Below are 24,085 nucleotides of genomic sequence, written 5' to 3'. Positions count from 1 at the left end.
ACTCAAATCTGCTACGCAGGTTTGACTCTGGTTAAGAAGGCGTACGGTGCATTGGCCTTCATCAATCGTGGGATTGAGTTCAGGAGCTGAGAGGTAACGTTGCAGCTATATAGGACCCTATATAGTCAGATCCCACTTGGAGTACTGTGCTCAGTTCTGGTCACCTTAATACAGGAAGGATATGGAAACCATAGAAAGGGTGCAGAGAAGACTTACAAGGATGTTGTCTGGATTGGGGAGCATGTCTTATGAGAATAGGTTGAGTGAACTCAGCCTTTTCTCCTTGGAGTGACGGAGGATGAGACGTTAGCTGATAGAGGTGTATAGGATGATGAGAGGCATTGATCATGTGGATAGTCAGAGGCTTTTTCCCAGGGCTGAAATGGCTAACATGAGAGGGCACAGTTTTAAGGTGCTTGGAAGTAGGTACAGAGGAGATGTCAGGGGTAAGTTTTTTACACAGAGAGTAGTGAGTGTGTGGAATGGGCTGCTGGCGTCGGTGGTGGAGGTGGATACGGTAGGGTCTTTTAAGAGACTCCTGAATAGGTACATGGAGCTTAGAAAAATAGAGGGCTATGGGTAGTCCTAGGTAATTTCTAAAGTAAGTACATGTTCAGCACAGCATTGTGGGCTGAAGGGCCTGTATTATGCTGTAGGGTTTCTATGTTTCTTCTATATTTCTACTGTGCAGAGGACTTAGTCACACACACATATATATATATATAGAGCTAGGGTGCCTAAGATATTTGCATAGTATTGCATTTGTCAGCATGGAATGGAAAGCAAGTTTGTAAGTCTGGTGGCAGCAAAGGAGTGTCGGGGCCGAGGTGGGGTGGGATGGGGGGAATGGTGTCATGTATACACATCTAGAGCTGAGACAATAGGTAAAGTAGTTTGATTCCAAACTATTGGTTTATTGATCATTACAGCATGTCTCTCTTTGTTTCCTGCTAATTTCCCATTTACCCAACCGTAAATTCCCTCTCCCTGCCCCTTTCCCACTCTCAGTCCACAATAGAGACCCATATCAGAATCAGGCTTCTCATCGCTCATACATGCCATGAAACTTGTTTTTTTTGTGGCAGCAGTACAGTGCAGTACATAAAATTGCTACAGCACTGTGCAAACATCTTAGGTACTTTAGCTATATATATGTGTGCCCAAGACTTTTGCTCAGTACTGTAGCTGCTGACATATATGCACTTGGATAATAAATGTATTTTGAACTTTGAAATATTCAGTGATCAGAATCAAAATTAAAGTCAGAATCAGAATCAGGCTTATTATCATTGCCATATGCCATGAAATCTGTTGTTTTGTGGCATCAGTACAATGCAAAATATAAAATGACTGAAAATAATAAGCCAATAGTGTAAAAGAGGAATAGTGAGGTAATGATCATGGATCATTCAGAAATCGGATGGTGGAGAGGAAGAAGCTGTCCCTAAAATGAAATAAGCTGAAGAAATCTCAAAGCATTTATTTTGTTAAATATCCATCAATTCACCTTCTGCATCGTTAACTTACACATGGCCAGCCACATTTGTTTATGCAGATCTCAAACAAAACAAGTTTCCTAGTGCCTTGTCAAGTTCACTCATTTCCAAAATCATTGAAGGACTTTCCTGCGGTGTTCTGCTTAAGCTCTCAGTGTTAATAGTTTGTCCTTGCAGTCTGGTTGTGGTGTTATGGACATTTTTTTCTACTTGGACATTCAAAACACTGGGAAATGATTGAGTGAAACAGGCTTTGGGACAAAGGCAAAGATCTATAGGGAGTATTAAAACAAGAAAACACTAACAGGATTTCCAGCAGTAAAACGTGTTATTTGTGGTAGTTGTCATTATCCCAGCTCCAAAATCAGTGCAACTCTTCCACTTTTAGTTTGATGTCCTGCTGCAGTCCTTTTATGCGAAGTTTTCATTTCCTAAATATCTGCTCTTAACATGCCTGGGCATCTGTTCTTCCATATATTTTTCAATTTACTTGAGACTTAAAAACAAACAAATGTTCAGTACATCCCATCCAAGCTGTGATGCAGCCAGTCAGTATACTCTCCACTGAAGCTTGGCAAGCATTTAGATGACATGACAAATATAATGCCTTTTAAATGTAGACTTATATAATGCTTTGAGTAAGATTTCTACTGCAATGCTGTTGATGCACCATCAGTAACTCACTCTGAGACGTAAAGGAGAGATATCGGCTTTTATTGACTGGAAGAAGGAACAAGCAGTGGTTGACCACCATACTACATCCTGGAGACTGAGAGGCCGGGCTCAGACCTCAATCGCCTTTATACAGGGGTCAGTGGGAGGAGCCACAGGAGCAGTCAGCAGGGGGCGTGTCCAGACAGGTATATGTAGTTCACCACAGCTGTGAGGCATTTTTATTTTATCAGTTTTCTTTAAAAGAATGTGTCCTGCTAGTGAGAATGTTTTGGTTTCGGCTAAAGATATGGAACCATGTTGTCCAACTTAGGAATGTTTTGTCAGCAAATCAGGATTCGCTGGGTATGCGTTCTAACTTTCTGCCTAGTGGGATGTGAAAGAAGATTCTAGAGAGCTGGGTGGGATGAGGTTTCTGAAGGATAGTAGTCTGGTTGGGGTCTTTCAGCAGGAGGTGTGGAGAGAAGAACCCCCGGGGAAGATACCATCTGAAGGGGAGATGCTAAAGCAAGAACTGCTTTGCAAGACAAAGGATTCCAAGAAAGGAAGTTCTTCCTGTGGTTGGTGATGAGAATTCAGTGCCATGAGTAAAGCAATACACCCAGCTGCTACAGAAACGAGCTCCAATTTTTATGTGTACATTTAGACTGGTTAACTGTAATGGGCCCATTTACTGTTCTTTTCTTTTCCTCTTAACCATTTGATAAAAGTTGAGAAATTGGTCTTTATACTTTCTTCATAATTTTATGCTGGTGTACGATCTGTCATTTCTTGGCGACCATTAGTTGCGTATGGGGCAGTATTTACACAGCATTTGCTGCAATCAATGTTCTTTGATCAGAACATCCCAACTTTCCACTTTGGTTGAACCCCAAATTATACCGAAAAACAGACTTATCTTGCTTATGAAAGGTGGCCTTCTCACCACTGAGTCACGTGGCTGTTAGCAGACTTAGCTATTGAGTCAAGTTTGTGTACGAGCCTGATGAGAGCGCTGCACTTATAAGAAAGTAGAGGCACTTGCAAGTGCCTTCTTTGAAAATGGCGCCTAAGTGCTGGGCCCAGGACAGATCCTCTGCAATGATAATGCTGAGGTGTTTAAAGTTACTGACCCTCTCCACCAGGTAAGTCCTATTTCTCTACTTTCTTAGAAGTTTGCATAGATTCAGCATGTCATCTAAAACTCTGACAAACTTCTATAGATGCACAGTGGAGAGTTTCCCATCTAGTAGCATCACTGCCTGGTAAGGAAACACAAATGCCCAGGAATGGAAAAGCCTACAAAAAATACTGGATACAGCCCAGTCCATGACAGGAAAAATCCTTCTAATCACTGAACACATCTACAAGGACCAATGCCACAAGAAAGCAGCATTCATCAGCAAGGCCCCCACTATCCAGACCATGTTCTCTTCTCACTGTTGCCATTGGGAAGAAGGAACGTTAGGTTCTACAACAGATGGTTCAGGAACCATCAAGCTCATGAACCTCAACACTGAACTGATTCCATAACTTATGGACTCACTTTCAAGCACTCCAGAGCCCTTGTTTTCAATAGATCTTATTGATCTTTTTATTATTCAGTTTTTTTTTTCTTTTATAGGTGTATAAGATGATGAGAGGCATTGATCGTGTGGATAGTCAGAGGCTTTTTCCCAGGGCTAAAATGGCTAGCATGAGAGGGCACAGTTCTAAGGTGCTTGGAAGTAGGTACAGAGGAGATGTCAGGGGTAAGTTTTTTTACGCAGAGAGTGGTGAGTGCGTGGAATGGGCTGCCGGCAATGGTGGTGGAGGTGGATACGGTAGAGTCTTTTAAGAGACTCCTGGATAGGTACATGGAGCTTAGAAAAATAGACAGCTATGGGTAACCCTAGGTAATTTCTAAGGTTAGGACATGTTCGGCACAGCTTTGTGGGCTGAAGGGCCTGTATTGTGCTGTAGGTTTTCTATATATTTGCACAATTTGTTGTCTTTTACCCATTGGTTGTTTGTCTGTCTTCGTTGTGTGCAGTTTTTCATAGATCCTAGTGTGTTTCTTTATATTTACTGAGAAGGTCCACAAGTAAGTGAATCTCACAGTAGTATATAGTGACATATATGTACTTTGATAATAAATTTACTTTGAATTTTGAATTTTCTTTCCAGTGATCCCTGAGTATTAGCATGACCTCATAGTGTGTGAAGTATCATCTAGAGACATGGTTTACAATACATACACAAGCACACAAAGGTTATTCCACCATTAACCTGGAATCATCTCCAAAGATCTACCAATCTCAGTTTTGAAATTTTGATTTAACCACATGATTTTGTTTTTGAGAGGTTGAGGAATTTATGGGGTAGAAAGAGCATTCTGGAGAGAGTGCCACATAAAGGGGCAACTCATTGGCAACTGGCTCAACTACTGCTATGTTCCCAGTATGTCTACCTGAACATGCTGTAGATCTGGATCGGAAGAGGCGGGATATGTGATAAGCTCTGCCTGGAGTGGATGGCCAAAGTAAAACATTAACTGGCACTAGTGCTCCCTGTCGATAGCAGGCCAGCATCTGGCAATCAGGTGTAAGGACATACTGACCAAGATAGTCCCATTTGCCAGCATTTGGTCCATAACCTTCTAAACCTTACCAATCCATGTACCTATCCAATAAAAGTTGTTATTATGCCTGCCTCAACTACTTTCTCTGACAGCTGATTACACATTGATACCACCCTTTGTGTAAAAAGTTGCCCTTCAAGTTCCTCTTTCCCCTTTCATCTTAAACCTAAGCCCTTGATTCCCCAACTTTGGGGAAAAGACTGAGTGTATTCACCCTATCAATGCCCCTCATGATTTTATACACCTCTACAAGATCAACTCTCAGTCTCCTACACTCTAGACAATAAAGCCCTAGCCTATCTAACCTTGCTCTATGTCTCAGGCTCCCAAGTCCTGGGACCATCCTTGTAAGGCTTTTCTGCACTCTCAATAGTTTAATAACATCTTTCCCATAGCAGTGCAACCAAATCTGAACACGATGCTCCGTGCAACTTCACCAGCATCCTCTACAACTGCACCATTACCTCTCAACGTTTATACTCAATGATTGTCTTATGAAGGCCAGCGTGCCCAAAACCCTACTTCACCATCCTGTCTGCCTGCGACTCCACTTCAGGGATCCATGCACATTTACTCCAAGGCCCCTCTCTTCTACAACCCTCCCCAGAACCCTACAGTCCACCATGAAAATCCTGGGTTTGACTTTCCAAAATATAACACCATGCACTTATCGAACAGAATTCTATTTGCCATCCTTTAGCTCACTTACTCAGGAGATCAAGATCCCCTTGCAATTGTTGATAATTTTTTTCATTGTTCACTATACCACCTATTGAAGTGGCATCTGCTATCTTAGGCTACATCCACACTAAACCAGATAATTTTGAAAACGCCAGTTTCACGTACAAATGACAGGCGTCCACACTAGGCATTTTTAAAAATACTTCTGTCCACATTAAAACAGATATTTGGGTGAATCTCCTCCTACTGGGCATGCGCAGGACACACAGAAAACAAGCAAAGAGGAAACGAAAGACTTGGTGCACGTTTGTCCAGAAATATTTCCTGCGGACATAGTCTCTTCACTGATGAGAGGGACAACAGCTGCAACTAAATGCAATAAGGCTTGTTACTGGGCAAAAGTGAAATTTGCTGTTACCTCACTTGTTTGTCTTTACTTTTGCCATGTCTTTCTGTATTATTTTGCTGTATTTAACATGTGCAATAAAATGAGTTACTGGGCAAAAGTGACATCTGCATCTATTGAATGTTTGCCCAAGCAATATATTAATAAAGCATCTTGTTAGATGGATAAAACTTGTCTTCATCAGTTGCAAGCGCACCACAGTACGTGCACTTGTAACACTGTGTGTCAGACAGAGTGGTCAGCAGCACTGGGGTTCCACAGGGGACTGTCCTGTCTCCCTTTCTCGTCACCGTCTACACCTCAGACTTCAACTACAACACAGAGTCTTGCTATCTTCAAAAGTTTTCTGATGACTCTGCCATAGTTGGATGCACCAGCAAGGGAGATGAGGCTGAGTACAGGGCTATGGTGAGAAACTTTGTCACATGGTGCGAGCAGAATCATCTGCGGCTTAATGTGAAAAAGACTAAGGAGCTGGTGGTGGACCTGAGGAGGGCTTAGGCACCGGTGACCCCTGTTTCCATCCAAGGGGTCAGTGTGCACATGGTGGATGATTACAAATACCTGGGAATACAACCTGACAATAAACTGGACTGGTCAAAGAACACCGAGGCTGTCTACAGGAAGGGTCAGAGCCGTCTTTATTTCCTGAGGAGACTGAGGTCCTTTAACATCTGCCGGATGATGCTGAGGATGTTTTATGAGGCTGTGGTGGCCAGTGCTATCATGTTTGCTGTTGTGTGCTGGGGCAGCAGACACCAACAGAATCAACAAACTCATTCGTAAGGTCAGTGATGTTGTGGGGGTAGAACTGGACTCTGACGGTGGTGTCTGAAAAGAGGATGCTGTCCAAGTTGCATGCCATTTTGGACAATGACTCACATCCACTCCATAATGTACTGGTTAGGCACAGGAGTACATTCAGCCAGAGACTCTTTCCACCGAGATGTAACACTGAGCGTCATAGGAAGTCATTCCTACCTGTGGCCATCAAACTCTACAACTCCTCCCTCGGAGTGTCAGACACCCTGAGCCAATAGGCTGATCCTGGACTTACTTCCACTTGACATGATTAACTTATTATAATTTAATTATTTATAGTTTTATATTGCTATATTTCTTCACTATTCTTGGTTGGTGCGGCTGTAACGAAACCCAATTTCCCTCAGGATCAATAAAGTATGTCTGTCTGTCTGCCTGTCTTATCTTGTATTTCCATATAATGTTATGTTCGGCTGTTACGCATCTATTGTCAGATATTGTTGTGGTGTTGGAGGTTGCATTCAAGAAAACAATGAAATGTCCCACTACCTCCACCATTTGTTCCGGCATGTCATGACATCAGTTTTAAAAATCACCGATTACCCCGTACATACTATGCCGGATATTAGGCATTTTCAGATTTATTCACTCTGGACAGCATTTCTGAGAACCTCCGTTTTTGGGGGAGGAAAATGCCATTTCAGTATGGATGGAGGGTCAAAACAAAGAGAAAAAGCTTCAGTTACAGATTTATCCAGTCTAGTGTGGACATAGCCTTCCTAACCATACCTTGCACATTCTCATCTGAATCACTGATATAGATGACAAATAACAATGGGCCCAGCACCAGCCCAAGACCACCACTGGCCACAGACCAAGAAACAACCTTCTACCATCACCTCATGCTTTCTAACATCAAGCCAGTTATGTACCTATTTAGCCAACGCTCCTAGAATTCCACCTGATCTAACCATTCAGTGCAGCCTACCATACAGATAGAACCTTATCAAAAGCCTCAGTGAAGTCCATAGAAACCACGCCCTGCCCCTATCACCCCTCTTGGCCAGCTCATCAAAAACAAAAACCTCAAGTTCCCTGGAGGGTAGCAGAACGAGGGGAGATTTGATAGAGATCTACAATACCATGAGGGGTGTCAATGGGGTAAATGTAAGCAGGATTTTCCCGCTGATGAGACTAGAACTGTAAGTCATAGGTTAAAGTTCAAAGGTGAAATGGTTAAGGGAGACATGAAGGAGAACTTCTTCACTCAGAGGTTGTTGAGAGTGTAGAACGAGCTGCCAGCAGAAATGGTGGATCTGGGTTTGATTTCAATATTGAAGAGAGGTTTGGATAACTACATGTACGTGAGGGGCACGTAGGGGTACAATCCAGGTGTAGGTCAATGGGACTAGGCAGGATAACAGTACGGAATGAACTCAATGGGCTGAAGAGCCTGCTTCTGTGCTGTAATGCTCTATACATCTACGGCTCTGTAAGTTCCTAGACATGATCTCCAATGACTAAAGACACTCTGACCACCTCTAATTAAGTTTCTGTGCACAGTTCCACTTCACGCAGGCTCACACAGGTTGTCAGAAGTGACTGAGAAAACTGAAGAGCAAAATAACGCTTCTCATTTCACAAGTGGAATACACCACATGCAGGCGCCCACTGATATGCTGGTGGAACGTGGCTGGATGAAAACCGGAAAGTGCTACTGTGTTCCAAACCAGTGAAGCAGAAAGAGCAACAGGTTGTCTGAGCCTGTGGGCACCATTTTCCACTCAGCGATACTGAACTTTTTCCAGTTTGGGGAAGCTGAGCATCAGGATGAATTACTGACTGTGCCAAAGTTATGTTCGGGTAGTTGCAAAGCATTAGCAAGGCCACAACAAGACATCAAATATTGCTGGAGGCAGCTCAACCAAGTAAGTACACGTGGGAACTAAAGGATTCCTCACCTTTCCTGAAACTGATATTAGAGTGTCACCTACTGCTGATACCCCAGTGCAAATTGAACTGTTTCATTCACAGCAAGCAAGGAAATTAGCAAGTAGATTTAAGGCAGGCAGATATATTTCAGGTGAGGGCCAAATCTTTTTTAAAACAAAGAGAACAGTAGGTGGCTGGGCAGCGCTGACAGGAGAGGTAGTCGAGGGGAATACAATACAGGCTCTTAGACAATTCTATGTGTAATGAGGGATTATTTTTCAGGATGCCACTGAGCTATGGTCAATGTCGCAGCTCAGATCTGGGTTTATAATGATACTTTGGGGGACAGTGAGGGGAGTTAGGTTAGAATTTAGGGACATGGCTGTGGGGGAATTAGAGGTCAGATAACCGTGGTCCGAGATTGGCTGGCACACCAGTGTGGACGAGGGCTGCTGGCCCCTCCAGGGTCAGCGACTTGTCGGCAGGCTCTGGAGTTGGACTTCCATGTAATCAGGAGGAGGGAGGTCCGATGATCCCGCTGGCAGCTGAATCGGTCAGACTGAAGTTTGAGGGTTCCTGCTCGGGGTCTCATCATTGGCGAGCCCGCAGTTCAAGGCGTAGTTTGGTGATCAGCAGATCCTGGGGTTGAAGCCGAGGTTAGATCGGAAGTTCAGAAGCTGAGGCCCAGTGGTCGGAACTGCGAGTCTGTGAATCTGCGAGTCCACTGGGGAAGGCAATGCCCAATGTCTGCGAGCCCAAGTTGGCGTCCGTTGGAGGCGGTCCTGGGGTTGGAGGACTGTGTATGTGGGTGTGTGTCTGTGTGGGAGGGAGGAACGGGGCTGGTTTACTGTTGTTGCTTTGTTCTGTTTTGTGTTCAGTGCTGATGGGCATTATGGGCATACTATGTTGGCACCAGAATGTGTGGCAACACTAGCAGACTGTCCCCAGCACTGCTGCTTGTTGATGCAAACGACACATTCCACTGACTGCTTCGATATACACATGATAAATAAATCTGAATACTGAATCTTGATATGGACATTGTGTAGACAGAAGGGATTAGTGAAGTGTTTAATTGTTAATTTAATCAGCCTGGCTTCAATATTCTGGGTCGTAGCCCCTGTTCCTACATAGTTCTAGGTCAAACTTGTAAATATGAAAATGGTAAATTTAGTTCAGCTAATTTTGTGAATGTACAATATTTTTACTTTCATCTCCAAAGGATTATCCCATCTGTTTAAAAAAAAAGATTCCTTCAGAGATGGAGTTGTACAGTCATCACCTCTAGTGATCAAATAGCATGACAGAGCGAACACAAGTGTTTCGAACGTGAAACATTAAGCACCGTCAAAGCTTGCCTACATTTACAGGTGCTGTTACAATACCATGTTGGAGTAATTTCTGTGATAAGAGGGCTACCTTATCAACAGATGGCCCATACTCTTTGAAGTGACAGATCTGTTTCCTTCAGCTGGAGAACCCAGAACTGGAGAGCCCATGCTGAAAAGGAAAATGTTGTTACCCAGAGAATCAGGACTCCAGAATCCTATACTCTACGGGGCATTGATTGCCACATTATAGAGCACAGTTGATGCCAGGATTGACAAACTTTTAAACATGTAGGTTAGTGGTCACCAACCTTTTTAAGCCCAAGATTCCCTACCTTGGCCTGAGTGAAAGACAAGATCGACCCCAGATCGATTAGTTACACGCATGCGCAGAAGAGACCAGAAGTAAAACCCCACAACCCGGAAGTAGAAATAATGTATAAACACCAGGGGTACCCATTCTTTTTTGCACCGCGGAGCAGTTTAATATTGACAACATTCTTGCAGACCAGCCGACGGGGGGTGGTGGGTGGGTTGTTAAACACGACCGGAATACAGTGATACTCAAAGCAGGTTCCTTATGTCCAGTCTATTCCGCAATTTAGTTTTCATGGATCTCGGCACTTAGCTTATGTCCCGCTTGCTCACATTTTTTCCGCTGACAAAACTCAACAGGTTTGTCTTTAAGTGCGGGGTGCTTGGACTCAGGGTACCGGAGCAGTTTTCAGTGCTTCATTGCCTCATTAGACAGCCTCCCGCCCGCCCGCTGCCAGCCACCTTAGCCAAGTGCAGCAGGTCGTGGGTGGGGTGAGAGGACAAGGTAAGGGCCGGAGGTCCCCGTGCTGGGGCTGCGGCGGTCGCAGTCCAGAGAGAGCGACTGACCAAGCAAGGAGTGCGACAGGACGCGCGCCCTCCCCCCCTTGTAGGATCCATCAGCCAACAAAAGTTTGTTTCAGTAGATCGCAGCGGGGTAGCTACTCTGCTACCTATGAAACCCTGAGCCCGACTGCGAATATTGTAGCACCGGGTTCCCCATGAACATTCATTGTGCTAAACAGATCCAGGGCCGCGCCCATCTGTCCACGCTCCGGGCCAGTAGTACCGGCACTTTCCGCCGGCCGCAATCCAGGTCAGTAGCATTGGTTCTCACCGGCCGCACTCCGGGTCAGTAGCATTGGTTCTCACCGGCCGCACTCCGGGTCAGTAGCATTGGTTCTCACCGGCCGCACTCCAGGTCAGTAGCATTGGTTCTCACCGGCCGCACTCCAGGTCAGTAGCATTGGTTCTCGCCGGCCGCACTCCGGGTCAGTAGCATTGGTTCTCGCCGGCCGCACTCCGGGTCAGTAGCATTGGTTCTCACCGGCCGCACTCCGGGTCAGTAGCATTGGTTCTCACCGGCCGCACTCCGGGTCAGTAGCATTGGTTCTCGCCGGCCGCACTCCAGGTCAGTAGCATTGGTTCTCGCCGGCCGCACTCCGGGTCAGTAGCATTGGTTCTCACCGGCTGCACTCCGGGTCAGTAGCATTGGTTCTCACCGGCCGCACTCCAGGTCAGTAGCATTGGTTCTCGCCGGCCGCACTCCGGGTCAGTAGCATTGGTTCTCACCAGCCGCACTCCGGGTCAGTAGCATTGGTTCTCACCGGCCGCACTCCGGGTCAGTAGCATTGGTTCTCGCCGGCCACACTCCGGGTCAGTAGCATTGGTTCTCGCCGGCCGCACTCCGGGTCAGTAGCATTGGTTCTCACCGGCCGCACTCCAGGCCAGTAGCATTGGTTCTCACCGGCCGCACTCCGGGTCAGTAGCATTGGTTCTCGCCAGCCGTGCAAGGAGAACACTGGCATAAGGGTGTCACTGCGTTTAGGCGACTGATGACCTCGCGTGGGTTCAAGTTCAACAGTGGGCGTGACAGAGAATGAGGAAAGGTGCAGCTGACTCATATTGTTTCCTCGCGGCCTGGTGGTTGGGGAGCACTGAATTACACTGGGTAGTGCGGGGGAGCTACACGCAAGCGCACTGGGCAGAAAGAACGGAACAAAAACCCCGCAACCCGGAAACAATCTCTTAACAGTATTTGTGCCGGGGGGGGGGGGGGGGTTTGTCTTGGTGGGGGGGGGGGGGGGGGGGGGGGGGGGGGCTACTGGGAAAGTCTCAAAATCAATCAGTCGATTACGATTGTTGGTTGGCGACCACTAATGTAGATAATTGGTGGAATCAGGCAGGAAAATGGAGGGGAAATGCTGGAACATATCAATGCTAAAAGTGACGATGTGCTGGAATATTTTAAAAAAAACATCAGCATAGTTAAGTCCCAGGGCCAGGTGGAATATACTCAGGTTACTATGGGAGGCAAATAAAGAGATTGCTGCACCTTTGTCCATGGTGTTTGCAGTGTCACTAGCCATAGGGGTAGTGCCAGATGACTGGAGGGGGCAAACATTATTCCTTTGTTCAATAAGGGGAGTTGGGTAATTGTGGAGATAATACACCAGCAAATGTTACATCAGTGGTGAGCAACCTATTGGAGAGGGTTCTTAGAGGCAGGATTTACAAGCATTTGGAGATGTGTAGCCTGATTAAGGATAGTCAGCATGGTTTATTGAGGGGTAAGTCATGCCTCACAAGCCTGAATGAATTCTCCGAGGAGGTGATGTAACAGATGATGAAGATAGAGCAGTGGATGTGGTATATATGGATTTTAGAAAGGAATTCGATAAGGTTCCCTATGGTAGGTTCATTCAGAAAGCCAAGAGGCATGAGAGCCAGGAAAGCATGGCTGCAGGGATTCAGAAATGGCTTGCCCACAGAAGGCTGAGAGTGGTGAGAGAAGAAATGTATTCTGCCTGGAGATTGGTGACCAGTGGTGTTCCACAGGGATCTGCTCAGGGACCCTTGCTCTTTGAGATTTTTAAAATGACTTGGATGAGGAAGTGGAAGGGTGGATTAGAAAGTTTGCAGATGACACAAATGTTGGTGTTGTGGATAGGTTGCAACAGGACTTTGGGAGGAGGCAGAGCTGGGCTGAGAAGTGACAAATGGAGTTCAGACCAGAAAAGTATGAAGTGATTCACTTTGGAAGATCAAATCTGAAGAGAGGGTACAGGGTTAATGACAGGATCCTTAGCAGTGTGCAGGAACAGAGGGAACTTGTGATCCATGTCCATAGATTCCCCAAAGTTGTCATGCAAGTTGATAGGCCGGATAAGATGATAAGAAGGCCCTCATTCCTTGCGGGCTGAATTCAAGAGGCATGAAGTAATGTTATAGCTCTCTAAAACTCTGGTTAGACCACACTTGTAGTAGTAGTATGTTCAGTTCTGGTTGGGTCATTAATGGGAGGGTGTGGAACCTTTAGAGAGCATGCAGAGGAGATTTGTCAGGATGCTGCCTGGACTAGAGGGAATGTCTTATGAAGAAATGTTGAGCAGTCTTGGGCTTTTCTCTTTCAGGTAAAGGAGGATGAGAGGTGATTTGATAGATGTGTATAAGATAATAAGAAGCATTGACAGAGTGACCAACCAGCACCTTTTTCCCCACGGTAGACATAGCTAATATGACAGGGCATAATTTTAAGGTGACTGAAAGAAAGTGCAGGAAGTAGAATATCAGAGGTACTTTTTTACAGAGTGACAAGTGCATGAAATGCATTGCTGGGGCGGTGATACATTAGGGACATTTAAGAGATTCTTAGATAGGCACATGGATGATAGAAAAATGGAGGGCTTTGTGGGACAGAAGGGTCAGATTGATCCTGCAGTAGGGTTAAGGGTCAACATAACATTGTGGGCTGAAGGGTCTGTACTGTTCTATGAATGGTGCAATAAACTCATGGCTGGCTTCTTTTTGTGCATTCTTACCTTGTAGATGTGATACACCAACTTACCAACCTGCCCTGACTGCACCTCCTAAACCTAAGATCTCTGCAACTTGAAAGCACGGGAGAAGCCAGCTTAGCAGAATGTCAGAACATCTATGTCACTGAGCATTCTGAAATGGAAATTCACCACTACCCCACTGTCAATGCTGGATGTAAATCCTGGAACTCACTATCCAGGACCTGTAGGAATACCTTCATCTGAGAGACTACAACAGCTGAAGAAGGCAACACACAAGTACATTTTCAGGGGCACTTGCTGGCTTTGCCAACAGTACCCACATCCCACTGACGAAATGGCTATCATTAGCTTTAATAAATCGTATGGAGATTTCACACTCCTTCAAAAGCCTTGGTTAAAGTCAATATTATAAGACAAAATGACATATCCCTAATAGAATAGGAAAGGATATAAAAGGATTTTTTCTTTGCTTTGGTGAAATTCCAATTGAAATAATCAATTCAATTGGGAGAAATGCACAGACACAATAGCACGTCATCACGCAAGGTCGCTGAGAAGATTTAAAAAGCGAGCTTCTTTCAGCAGTTACTTTTACATCTCCTTTTTCCTCTAACTTAAGAACAGTGGTTATGACTGCAAGGCCAGTTTCCATCTCTTGGTGTCTGATGTGGGATAGCCGGGAGATTTCCTGCCTCTGATGGCCACACCATCACCAGGTGCATTGAGCTGCAGCTCCTTAGAGACAGAGTTAGCGAAATGGAGCTGCAGCTCGATGACCTTCGGCTTGTTAGGATATGCGCGGAGCTGATCAATAGGAGCCACTTGGTTTTAGTCCACACAAGCATGTACGTAAGGATGCTGTTCATTGACTGTAGCTCAGCATTTAATACCATCATTCCCATAATCCTGATTGAGAAGTTGCAGAACCTGGGCCTCTGTACCTCCCTCTGCAATTGGATCCTCAACTTCCTTACCGGAAGACCACAATCTGTGCAGATTGGTGATAACATACCTCCTCACTATGATCAACACTGGTGCATCTCAGGGGGGTGTGCTTAGCCCACTGCTCTGACTGTGTGGCTAGGCATAGCTCAAATACCATCTATACATCTGCTGATGATACAACCATTGTTGGTAGAACCTCAGGTGGTGACGAGAGGGCGTACAGGAGTGAGATATGCTAACTAGTGGAGTGGTGCCGCAGCAACAACATGGCACTCAATATCAGTAAGACGAAAGAGCTGACTGTGAACTTCAGGAAGGGTAAGACGAAGGAACACATACCAATCCTCATAGAGAGATCAGAAGTGGAGAGAGTGAGCAGCTTCAAGTTCCTGGGTGTCAAGACCTCTGAGGATCCAACCTGGTCCCAACATATCGATGTAGTCATAAAGAAGGCAAGACAGTGGCTATACTTTATTAGGAGCTTGAAGAGATTTGGCATGTCAACAAATACACTCAAAAACTTCTATAGTTGTACCATGGCGAGCATTCTGACAGGCTGCATCACTGTCTGGTATGGAGGGGCTACTGCACAGGACCGAAAGAAGCTGCAGAAGGTTGTAAATCTAGTCATCTCCATCTTGGTCACTAGCCCACAAAGTACCAGGACATCTTCAGGGAGCAGGGTCTCAAAAAGGCAGAGTCCATTATTAGAGACCTCCAGCACCCAGGGCATGCCCTTTTCTCACTGTTACCATCAGTTAGGAGGTACAGAAACCTGAAGGCACATACTCAGCTATTCAGAAACAGCTTCTTCTCCTCGGCCATCCAATTCCTAAATGGTCATTGAATCTTTGGACACCACCTCACTTTTTTTTAATAAACAGTGTTTCTGTTTTTGCACATTTTTAATAATCTATTCAATATACGTAATTGATATTCTTGTTTATTATTACACTTTTAAAATTATTTTTTCTCTCTCGCTGCTAGATTATGTATTGCATTGAACTGCTGCTGCTAAGTTAACAAATTTCACAGCACATGCTGGTGATAATAACCCTGATTCTGATTCTGTGCAAGACTCATTCTGAAAGTAAGGAGGCATGGGATCCAAGGAAACCTGACTTTGTGAATCCATTACTGGCTTGCCCACAGTAGACAAAAGGTGGTTGTAAAGGGAAAACACGAGGAAATTTGCAGATGCTGGAAATTCAAACAACACACACAAAATGCTGGTGGAAACACAGCAGGCCAGGCAGCATCTATAAGGAGAAGAAAGGTTGTAAAGGGTTTGTATTCTGCATGGTCGATAACCAGTGATATTCCACAGGGATCGGTTCTGGGACTTCTCCTCTTTGTGAGTTTTATAAATAACCTGGTGAAGAAGTAGAAGGGTGGATTAGAAAGTTTGCTGATGACACAAAGGTTGGGAGTGTTGTGGATAGCCTGAAAGGTTGTCAGAGGTTACAGCGGGACAGATAGGATGCAGAACTGGGCTGAGAAATGGCAGATGGAGTTCAACTCAGATAATTGAGAAGTGGTTCACTTTGTTAGGTGAGATTTGAAGACAGAATATAGTATTAATGGTGAGACTCTTGGCAGTGTGGAGGATCAGAGAGATCTTGGGGTTCATGTCCATAAGTCATTCAAAGCTGCTGCGCAGGTTGACAGTGTTGTTAAGAAGGCATATGGTGTATTGGCATTCATCAACTGCGGGTTTGAGTACAAGAGCCGTAAGGTATTGTCACAGCTATACAAGACTTTGGTCAGACCCCACTTGGAGTACTGTGTTCAGTTCTGGTCACCTCACTACAGGAAGGATGTGGATACTTTAGAGAGAGTGCAGAGGAGATTTATAAGATGTTGCCTGGATTGGAGAGTAACCTTATGAGAATAGTTTGAGTGAACTTGGCCTTTTCTCCTTGGAGCAATGGAGGATGAGCGGTGACCTGATAGAGGTGTATAAGATAATGAGAGGCATTGATCGTGTGGATAGCCAGAGGGTTTTTCCCAGGGCTGAAATGGCTAACATGAGGAGACATAGTTTGAAAGTGCTTGGAAGTAGGTACAGAGGGGTTGTCAGGGGTAAGTTTTTCCACATAGAGAGTGGTGAGTGCATGGAATGCACTGTCAACAACAGACTCTTAGATAGGTACATGGAGCTTAGAAAAATAGAGGGCTATGCAGTAGGGTAACTCTAGGCAGTTTCTAGGGTAGGTTACATGGTCAGCACAACATTGTGGGCCAAAGGGCCTGTAATGTGCTGTAGATTTCTATTTTCTATAATCAGAACAATTTCTTAGAGTAGAGTTTCATGTTTTAACAATTGTTAACTTTTAATTTGAGGGAGCTCAACTTATGTCTGATTCCAAGTTTCTAAGGGGGAAAGATAATTACAAATATACGATACTTTCCCCTCATTTCTTCATAGAACTGGATTTTAAAAGTTTATCATGTAAACCCAAATAGTTGCTAGCAGATGTTCGTTTATAAATTTTAACCGATTCTCCCATGGTCTACTCTCCTCTCTTATCAGAATCCTCCTCCACCAGCCATTTACCTCTTCCACCCATCACCTTCCAGCTTGTCCTCCTTCCCCTCCCTCCATCTTTTTATTCTGGCGTCTGCCCCCTTCCTTTCCCGTCCTGAAGAAGTGTCTTGGTCTGAAATGTTGCCTGTTTATTCATTTCCATAAATGCTGCTTGATCTGCTGAGTTCCTCCAGCATTTGTGTATGATAGTCTGGACTTGCAGCACCTGCAGAATCCGTTGCATTTTAGTTCTGATATGCGATTAAGAACACATTGCTGTTTCTAGTCAAAAAATAATCATCTCATCCCCCCCAAAATTCACAATATCCCAAACTACCATGTGCATTTAAATCAATATGCAAACCCCAAGTATGGGAAGATAATGCACATTGTAAGTTCAAATGGTTCCGTTTAGTATCAGCAAATGTATTAGGTATATAACCTGAAATACTTCAGCTTTGCTGACTTCTATGAGAAAAACCCCAAAAGAATGAACGACAGGAAACCATTAGAACCACAATGCCCTCTCTCACCCTCCCCTGCGCAAGCAGCCACAAACATCTACCTCCACTCCCCACCCATTTTGACAAAAAGCATTTTGACTGCTTTACTCTCACTAGACCCATAACTGTGTGGCTAGGCACAGCTCAACCATCATCTATAAATTTGCCAATGGCATAACCATTGTTGGAAGAATTTCAGAAGATGACGAGGAGGTGTACAAGAGTGAGGTAGATTAGTTGGTTGAATGGTGTCACAGCAACATGCACTCAACATCACTAAGACGTATGCCAATGATTCTGATTCCAAATATACTTTTTGCTAATTTACTTTATTATTACCTGATGTGTAGTATGTGAGTTCCATGTGCTGCATTGTGCACATTGGTCCAGAAGAACGCTGTTTCTTTTTGCAGTTTAGATATATACGGTTGAATGACAATAAACATGAACCTGAATTTGAAAAAAAACTGATTGCTTTGTATTTTTCATCAGCACCCCAAAACTACCATGCTTCTTGGACCCTCCAGAATTACCTGACCTCAAGTGGACATTTTATCAGTAAAGATTTGATCACCATATGTACCTTGGTCAGGATTTCTTCATTTTCAATGCATTTCTGTAGGTTTCGTACAAGCACTGAGCTGACTGCACTTGATGACTGACCACAGTGACATTCGTAGGTTTTCAGAAATTTTTGAACAATGATTGAAACACCCTTTCCCTGTTCTTTCTTATTCTTCTTCAGTTTCTTCATTGTTCTTGTGTCATGATAAACCACACTGGAAGGAACAGAAGAAATATTACATAGTAAAACAATAACATTGCTCAACTCAAGCAACTACTTTCTTTATTTGAACTAGAAATATTGTTGGCCAGAAAGAACTACAGTCTACAAATCAGTGAATTCAAATTAATCAAATACAGTGGAAGTAGCCAAAAAAAAAATATTTGTTCTTGCCCAATTCCTGAAGGAGATGAAACAAAATAATTTTTTTTGTTCTTGTCTTATGCTTGAAGGAGATGTCATTCTGTGAAGCTGCCCTGTAGCTTCCTTCTTGTGAACTGGTTGAGAACTGATTCTTGTTCTGGGATAATCGAATCAGAGCAATTGAATGTGAAGTTTCTGCTACTGACTTTCTAAACCTGAGATCATTCTCAGATAAGCTGTGTGTTGTCTACCATGGCAGGTTGCAGAAGTAATCTCGTTATTTTGGTTCAGTGTCTGAGTGACCTGGTTTGACTCGTTTGAATCACAGTCGAAGAGAATAAAAGCGTGAAATAGTGTAGTCCTTGGACCAGAGGCAATAAGAAGTTGTTATGGGTCAGTCAGATGACCCAAAGACAACAAGACTGAAATGTAACATTTGAAATGGTAAGGAATGAATATAAAAGCAGAAGCTTTGAATGCAAAGTAGCGATAACTCCCCAACCACCAGAGACCAACCATCATGGTTGTGGAGCACCCCAAGGCCAGCATAGACTCCTTTTACTGGTATTACTTTTCCTATTATTTGACTTTTCAGTGAGAATCAGCAAAAATTGGGAGGTGTACACACAGGTAATTCAGCTGTGAAAATTCATGTGTTCTTCCATTGAGACAATAAAGTTACGTTGGAATTACAGATTCTCTCTGTCCTCTCTGATCATTACTACTAAGAGTAAGGATCATGAATGAAGGACAAATACACAAGGGGGGGGTGAAGAAAATCAATTTACATAAAATACATAAATATTAATAATATTTATAATAATTAGCATTCATAAGCAGTAATAATTAAACATATAAAAGTTAATGATATGGAACGGACAACCTGGAGGGACATTCTGAGGAAATTGGTTCTCCTGCAGAAGCAGAATAATATACAGGGATGCAGGAAAAGAGCAGGTGAATGACTCTTCTCCCAGAAAGCGGTGAGTCTTTGTGCTTGTGCTCATTCACAGCTGAGATAGATCGATTTCTGGAAATAAAATGAATGGAGGGATTATGATGATAATGCAGGAGAATGGCACTAAGGTAGAAGATCGGCCATTATCTTAATAAATGGTGGACTAGGCTCAAGGAAGCAGATGATATTGCACTAGAGAGTAGAATTGTAGAACTATTGTTATTTTTCTTATATTATCCTTGAAGTTTAACTTTCCTATGTTTAGAAACATAGAAAACCTACAGCACAATACAGGCCCTTCGGCCCACAAAGTTGTGCTGAAATGTCTCGACCTTAGAAATTACTAGGCTTACCTTTAGCCCTCTATTTTTCTAAGCTCCATGTACCTATCCAAAAGTCTCTTAAAAGATCCTATCGTATCCACCTCCACCACCATTGCCAGCAGTCCATTCCACCACTCACCCCTCTCTGAGTAAAAAACTTACCCTTGACATCTCCTCTGTACCTACTCCCCAGCACCTTAAACCTGTGTCCTCCTGTAGCAACCATTTCAGCCCTGGGAAAAAGCCTCTGACTATCCACACGATCAATGCCTCTCATCATCTTATACACCTCTATCAGGTCAACTCTCACCCTCCGCCGCTCCAAGGAGAAAAAGCCAAGTTCACTCAACCTGTTTTCATAAGGCATGCTCCCCAATCCAGGCAACATCCTTGTAAATCTCCTCTGCACCCTTTCTATGGTTTCCACGTCCTTCCTGTAGTGAGGCGACCAGAACTGAGCACAGTACTCCAAGAGGGGTCTAACCAGGGTCCGAGATAGCTGCAACATTACCTCTCAGCTCCTAAATTCAATTCCATGATTAATGAAGGCCAATACACCGTATGCCTTCTTAACCACAGAGTCAACCTGCGCAGCTGCTTTGAGTGTCCTATGGACTCAGACCCCAAGATCCCTCAGATCCTCCATGTTGCCAAGAGTCTTACCATTAATACTGTATTCTGCCATCATATTTGACCTACCAAAGTGAACCACTTCACACTTATCTGGGTTGAACTCCATCTGCCACTTCTCAGCCCTGTTTTGCATCCTATCAATGTCCCACTGTAACCTTTGATAGCCCTCCACACTTTCCACAACACCTCCAACCTTTGTGTCATCAGAAAACTTACTAACCTATCCCACCACTTCTTCATCCAGGTCTTTTATAAAAATCATGAAGGGCTAGGGTCCCAGAACAGATCCCTGAGGCACACCACTGGTCACTGACCTCCATGCAGAATATGACCCATCTACAACTACGCTTTGCCTTCTGTGGGCAAGCCATTTCTGGATTCAAAGCAATGTCCCCTTGGATCCCATGCCTCCTTATTTTCTCAATAAGCCTTGCATGGGGTACCTTATCAAATGCCTTGCTGAAATCCATATACACTACATCTACTGCTCTTCCTTCATCAATGTGTTTAGTCACATCCTCAAAAAATTCAATCAGGCTCGTAAGGCACGACCTGCCCTTGACAAAGCCATGCTGACTACCCTAATCATATTATACCTCTCCAAATGTTCATAAATCCTGCCTCTCAGGATCTTTTCCATCAACTTACCAACCACTTAAGTAATTTTTTGCTGAAATATGTTTGAAAACCACTGAGATATGTTTGCTCTTATTTTTATCTAATCACCTATATGTATGTAAATTTTCAGTGAATTTTCCAGCAATTATAATATAGATGCTTCTGTATTTTTCTAGAAACTTCTTAGTTTTCAATAGCTGGTGTCACCACACTTGAATCTAGTTTGTTACATTTTGTAACTCCAAAACATAAAATTAATTGAAAAGAAACATGGAGTTGGGGACGTGTCTTAGTTTCATTTTTCACTTTTTAGTAAGGCATGCAGTTATGATGACGTATGCCATTCACTTTTACATATACCACAGAATGAATTATTTAAACAACAAAGAATGCTTAATCAAACAATATATTTACAATACTACTCAAATATGTCTGAAATACACTCCTTGCTATTTAGCTATAAACTCCAACTCAAAATAGAAGGCACCTCAACTTCATATACAGTGCCTATAAAAAGTATTCATCCCCCCTTGAAAGTTTTATTGTTCTACAACACTAAATCACAGTGGATTTAATTTGGTTTTTTTGACACTGATCAACATAAAAAGACTTCCATCTCAATGTGAAAACAAATGTTCACAAAGTGATCTAAATTAATTACAAATATAAAACACTGAATAATTGATTGCATAAGTATCCACCCCATTCGCATCAGTATTTAGTAGCTGCACTTTTGGCAGCAATTACAGCCTTGAGTCTGTGCAGATAGGTCTCTGTCAGCTTTGCCCATCTGGAGATTGCATTTTTTCCCCCATTCTTCTTTACAAAACTGCTCAAGCTCTGTCAGATTGCACAGGGATTGTGAGTGAACAGTCTTTTTCAAGTTCAGCCACAAATTCTCAATTGGATTGAGGACCAGACTCAGACTTGGCCACTCCAGGACATTAACTTTGTTGCATTGAAGCCATTGCTGTGTAGCTTTGGCCTTATGCTTGGGGTCGTTGCCTTGCTGGAAAATGAATCTTCTCCCAAGCTGTAGTTCTTTTGCAGAAGCTCATGGTCAAACAAACTGCACTTTCTTTCAGGGTGATGGAGCTGTTGGCAGAAGGCTAGCAGAGGCCACATACCTCCCACCAACTGCTCCTGCACAACATAGTCTGAAGCATCAGTTCTAACGGCTATGGATGCATTGGGGAGTGGGTGTGCCAGTAGGGTCAATAGACAATAGACAATAGGTGCAGAAGTAGACCATTCGGCCCCTCGAGTCCGCACCGCCATTCTGAGATCATGGCTGATCATTCACTATCAATACTCAGTCCCTGCCTTGTCCCCATATCCCTTGATTCCCCTATCCATCAGATATCTGTCTCGCTCCTTCTTGAAAGCATCCAGAGAATTGGCCTCCACCATCTTCCGAGGCAGTGCATTCCACACCTCCACAACTCTCTGGGAGAAGAAGCTCTTCCTCAACTCTGTTTTAAATAACTGACCTCTTATTCTCAATCCATGCCCTCTGGTACTGGACTCTCCCAACATCTGGAACATATTTCCTGCCTCAATCCTATCAAATCCTTTAATTATCTTAAACGTTTCAATCAGATCCCCTCTCAATCTCCTCAATTCCAGCATGTACAAGCCCAATCTCTCCAACCTCTCTGCGTAAGACAGCCCTGCCATCCCAGGAATCAACCTAGTGAATCTACGCTGCACTTCCTCAATTGCCAGAATGTCCTTCCTTAAACCTGGAAACCAAAACTGTATACAATATTCCAGGTGTGGTCTCACCAGGGCCCTGTACAAATTCAAAAGGACATCCTTGCTCTTGTACTCAATTCCCCTCGTAACAATGGCCAACATTCCATTTGCCCTCTTCACTGCCTGTTGCACTTGCTCATTCACCTTCATTGCTGAGAAAGTCAATGGTTGACAACCCAAACTGGCGTTTATCAGGGTTAATAATCAACCTGTGTTGGCTCAAGTTCTCAAGAAGTGTGCAGAGAATGTGTTCAAAATTGGACACACTGGCAACAAGTACATCGTCCAGGTAAACAAAAAGAAAATCTAAGTCTTTTAATACAGAGTCCATTAGCAGTTGAAAAATCTATGTTTTTCAGTCCAAATGGCATGTGCAGAAACTCTAAAAGGCCAAACAGGAAAGTTGGGAATGTCCTCTGAGCACACTGGCACCTGATGTTAGACTCTAACTAGATAGTCTTTGGAAAAAAATTATCTTTCCCGCTAAAGATGCTGTAAAGTCTTGAATTTGTGGGACAGGGTAACGATTAGGGGTGGTGGCCTTGTTAAGGCCACGTGGGCAGCAACTACCACCGGACTTAGGGATTATACGGAGGGGTGAAGCCCAGGGGGCTATTTAACTGGCGTACAGTTCTGAGTCTGTTCATGCTGGCAAACACTGACCTCGCGGTTGCCAGCTTTTCTGGGTCCAGTCTATACGCTCAGACATGGACTGGTGGGCCAGTTATTGGAATGTGGTGCTCGACTCCATGTTTGTGACTCCAGTGGAGAATGTGAGCTTGGTGAGGTTTGGGAATTTGCCCAGCATCAAGAAAACTCACATGAGGCAGTGCGTGCGCTTGACAGAGTTGTTCTGAGAAACTTGCTGGAAAAGCAGGATAACAACCCAAAATCCTTGACACCCACAAGCCGGCAGTTCTTAAGATCAACTAAAAGTCCTTGGACAATCAGGAAGTCTGCACTGAGCAGAGGTGTAGCCACTTAAGTCCAATGTGTAACATCACTCACTGCAGCAGAGGGTCACCCGTCATGTTCCGTAGTTCTGGATCCTGTGGCTCCCAGTGAGGTTTCAGTGCTCTTTGCCTTCTCATCGATAGGGAATGCTGGCAGCACACTCACTTGAGCGTCCATTGTCATACAGGAAATGTCACCCTGAAAGGGTGTCTGTGATGAACAGTAGATGACC

The 24,085-nt window shown here is 44.0% G+C and overlaps 1 protein-coding gene across 3 annotated transcripts in view; it reads right to left on the bottom strand.

Annotated features, from left to right (window-relative positions):
- Nucleotides 1-24,085, bottom strand: part of LOC132407605 (uncharacterized) — a 134,723-nt gene that overhangs the window by 95,509 nt on the left and 15,129 nt on the right. For all 3 annotated transcript variants that reach the window (XM_059994370.1, XM_059994379.1, XM_059994360.1), the window contains exon 2: nt 18,268-18,463. In XM_059994370.1, coding sequence (XP_059850353.1) covers nt 18,268-18,438 — 171 coding nt within the window. In that variant the 5' untranslated portion in view covers nt 18,439-18,463. The remainder of the gene's footprint in view (nt 1-18,267; nt 18,464-24,085) is intronic.

The sequence above is a fragment of the Hypanus sabinus genome, chromosome 2, assembly GCF_030144855.1.
Source record: "Hypanus sabinus isolate sHypSab1 chromosome 2, sHypSab1.hap1, whole genome shotgun sequence".
In the NCBI taxonomy this organism is placed as follows: Eukaryota; Metazoa; Chordata; class Chondrichthyes; order Myliobatiformes; family Dasyatidae; genus Hypanus; species Hypanus sabinus.
Note: the sequence above shows the minus strand (reverse complement) of the source record. Positions and strands in the feature narration are given on the sequence as shown.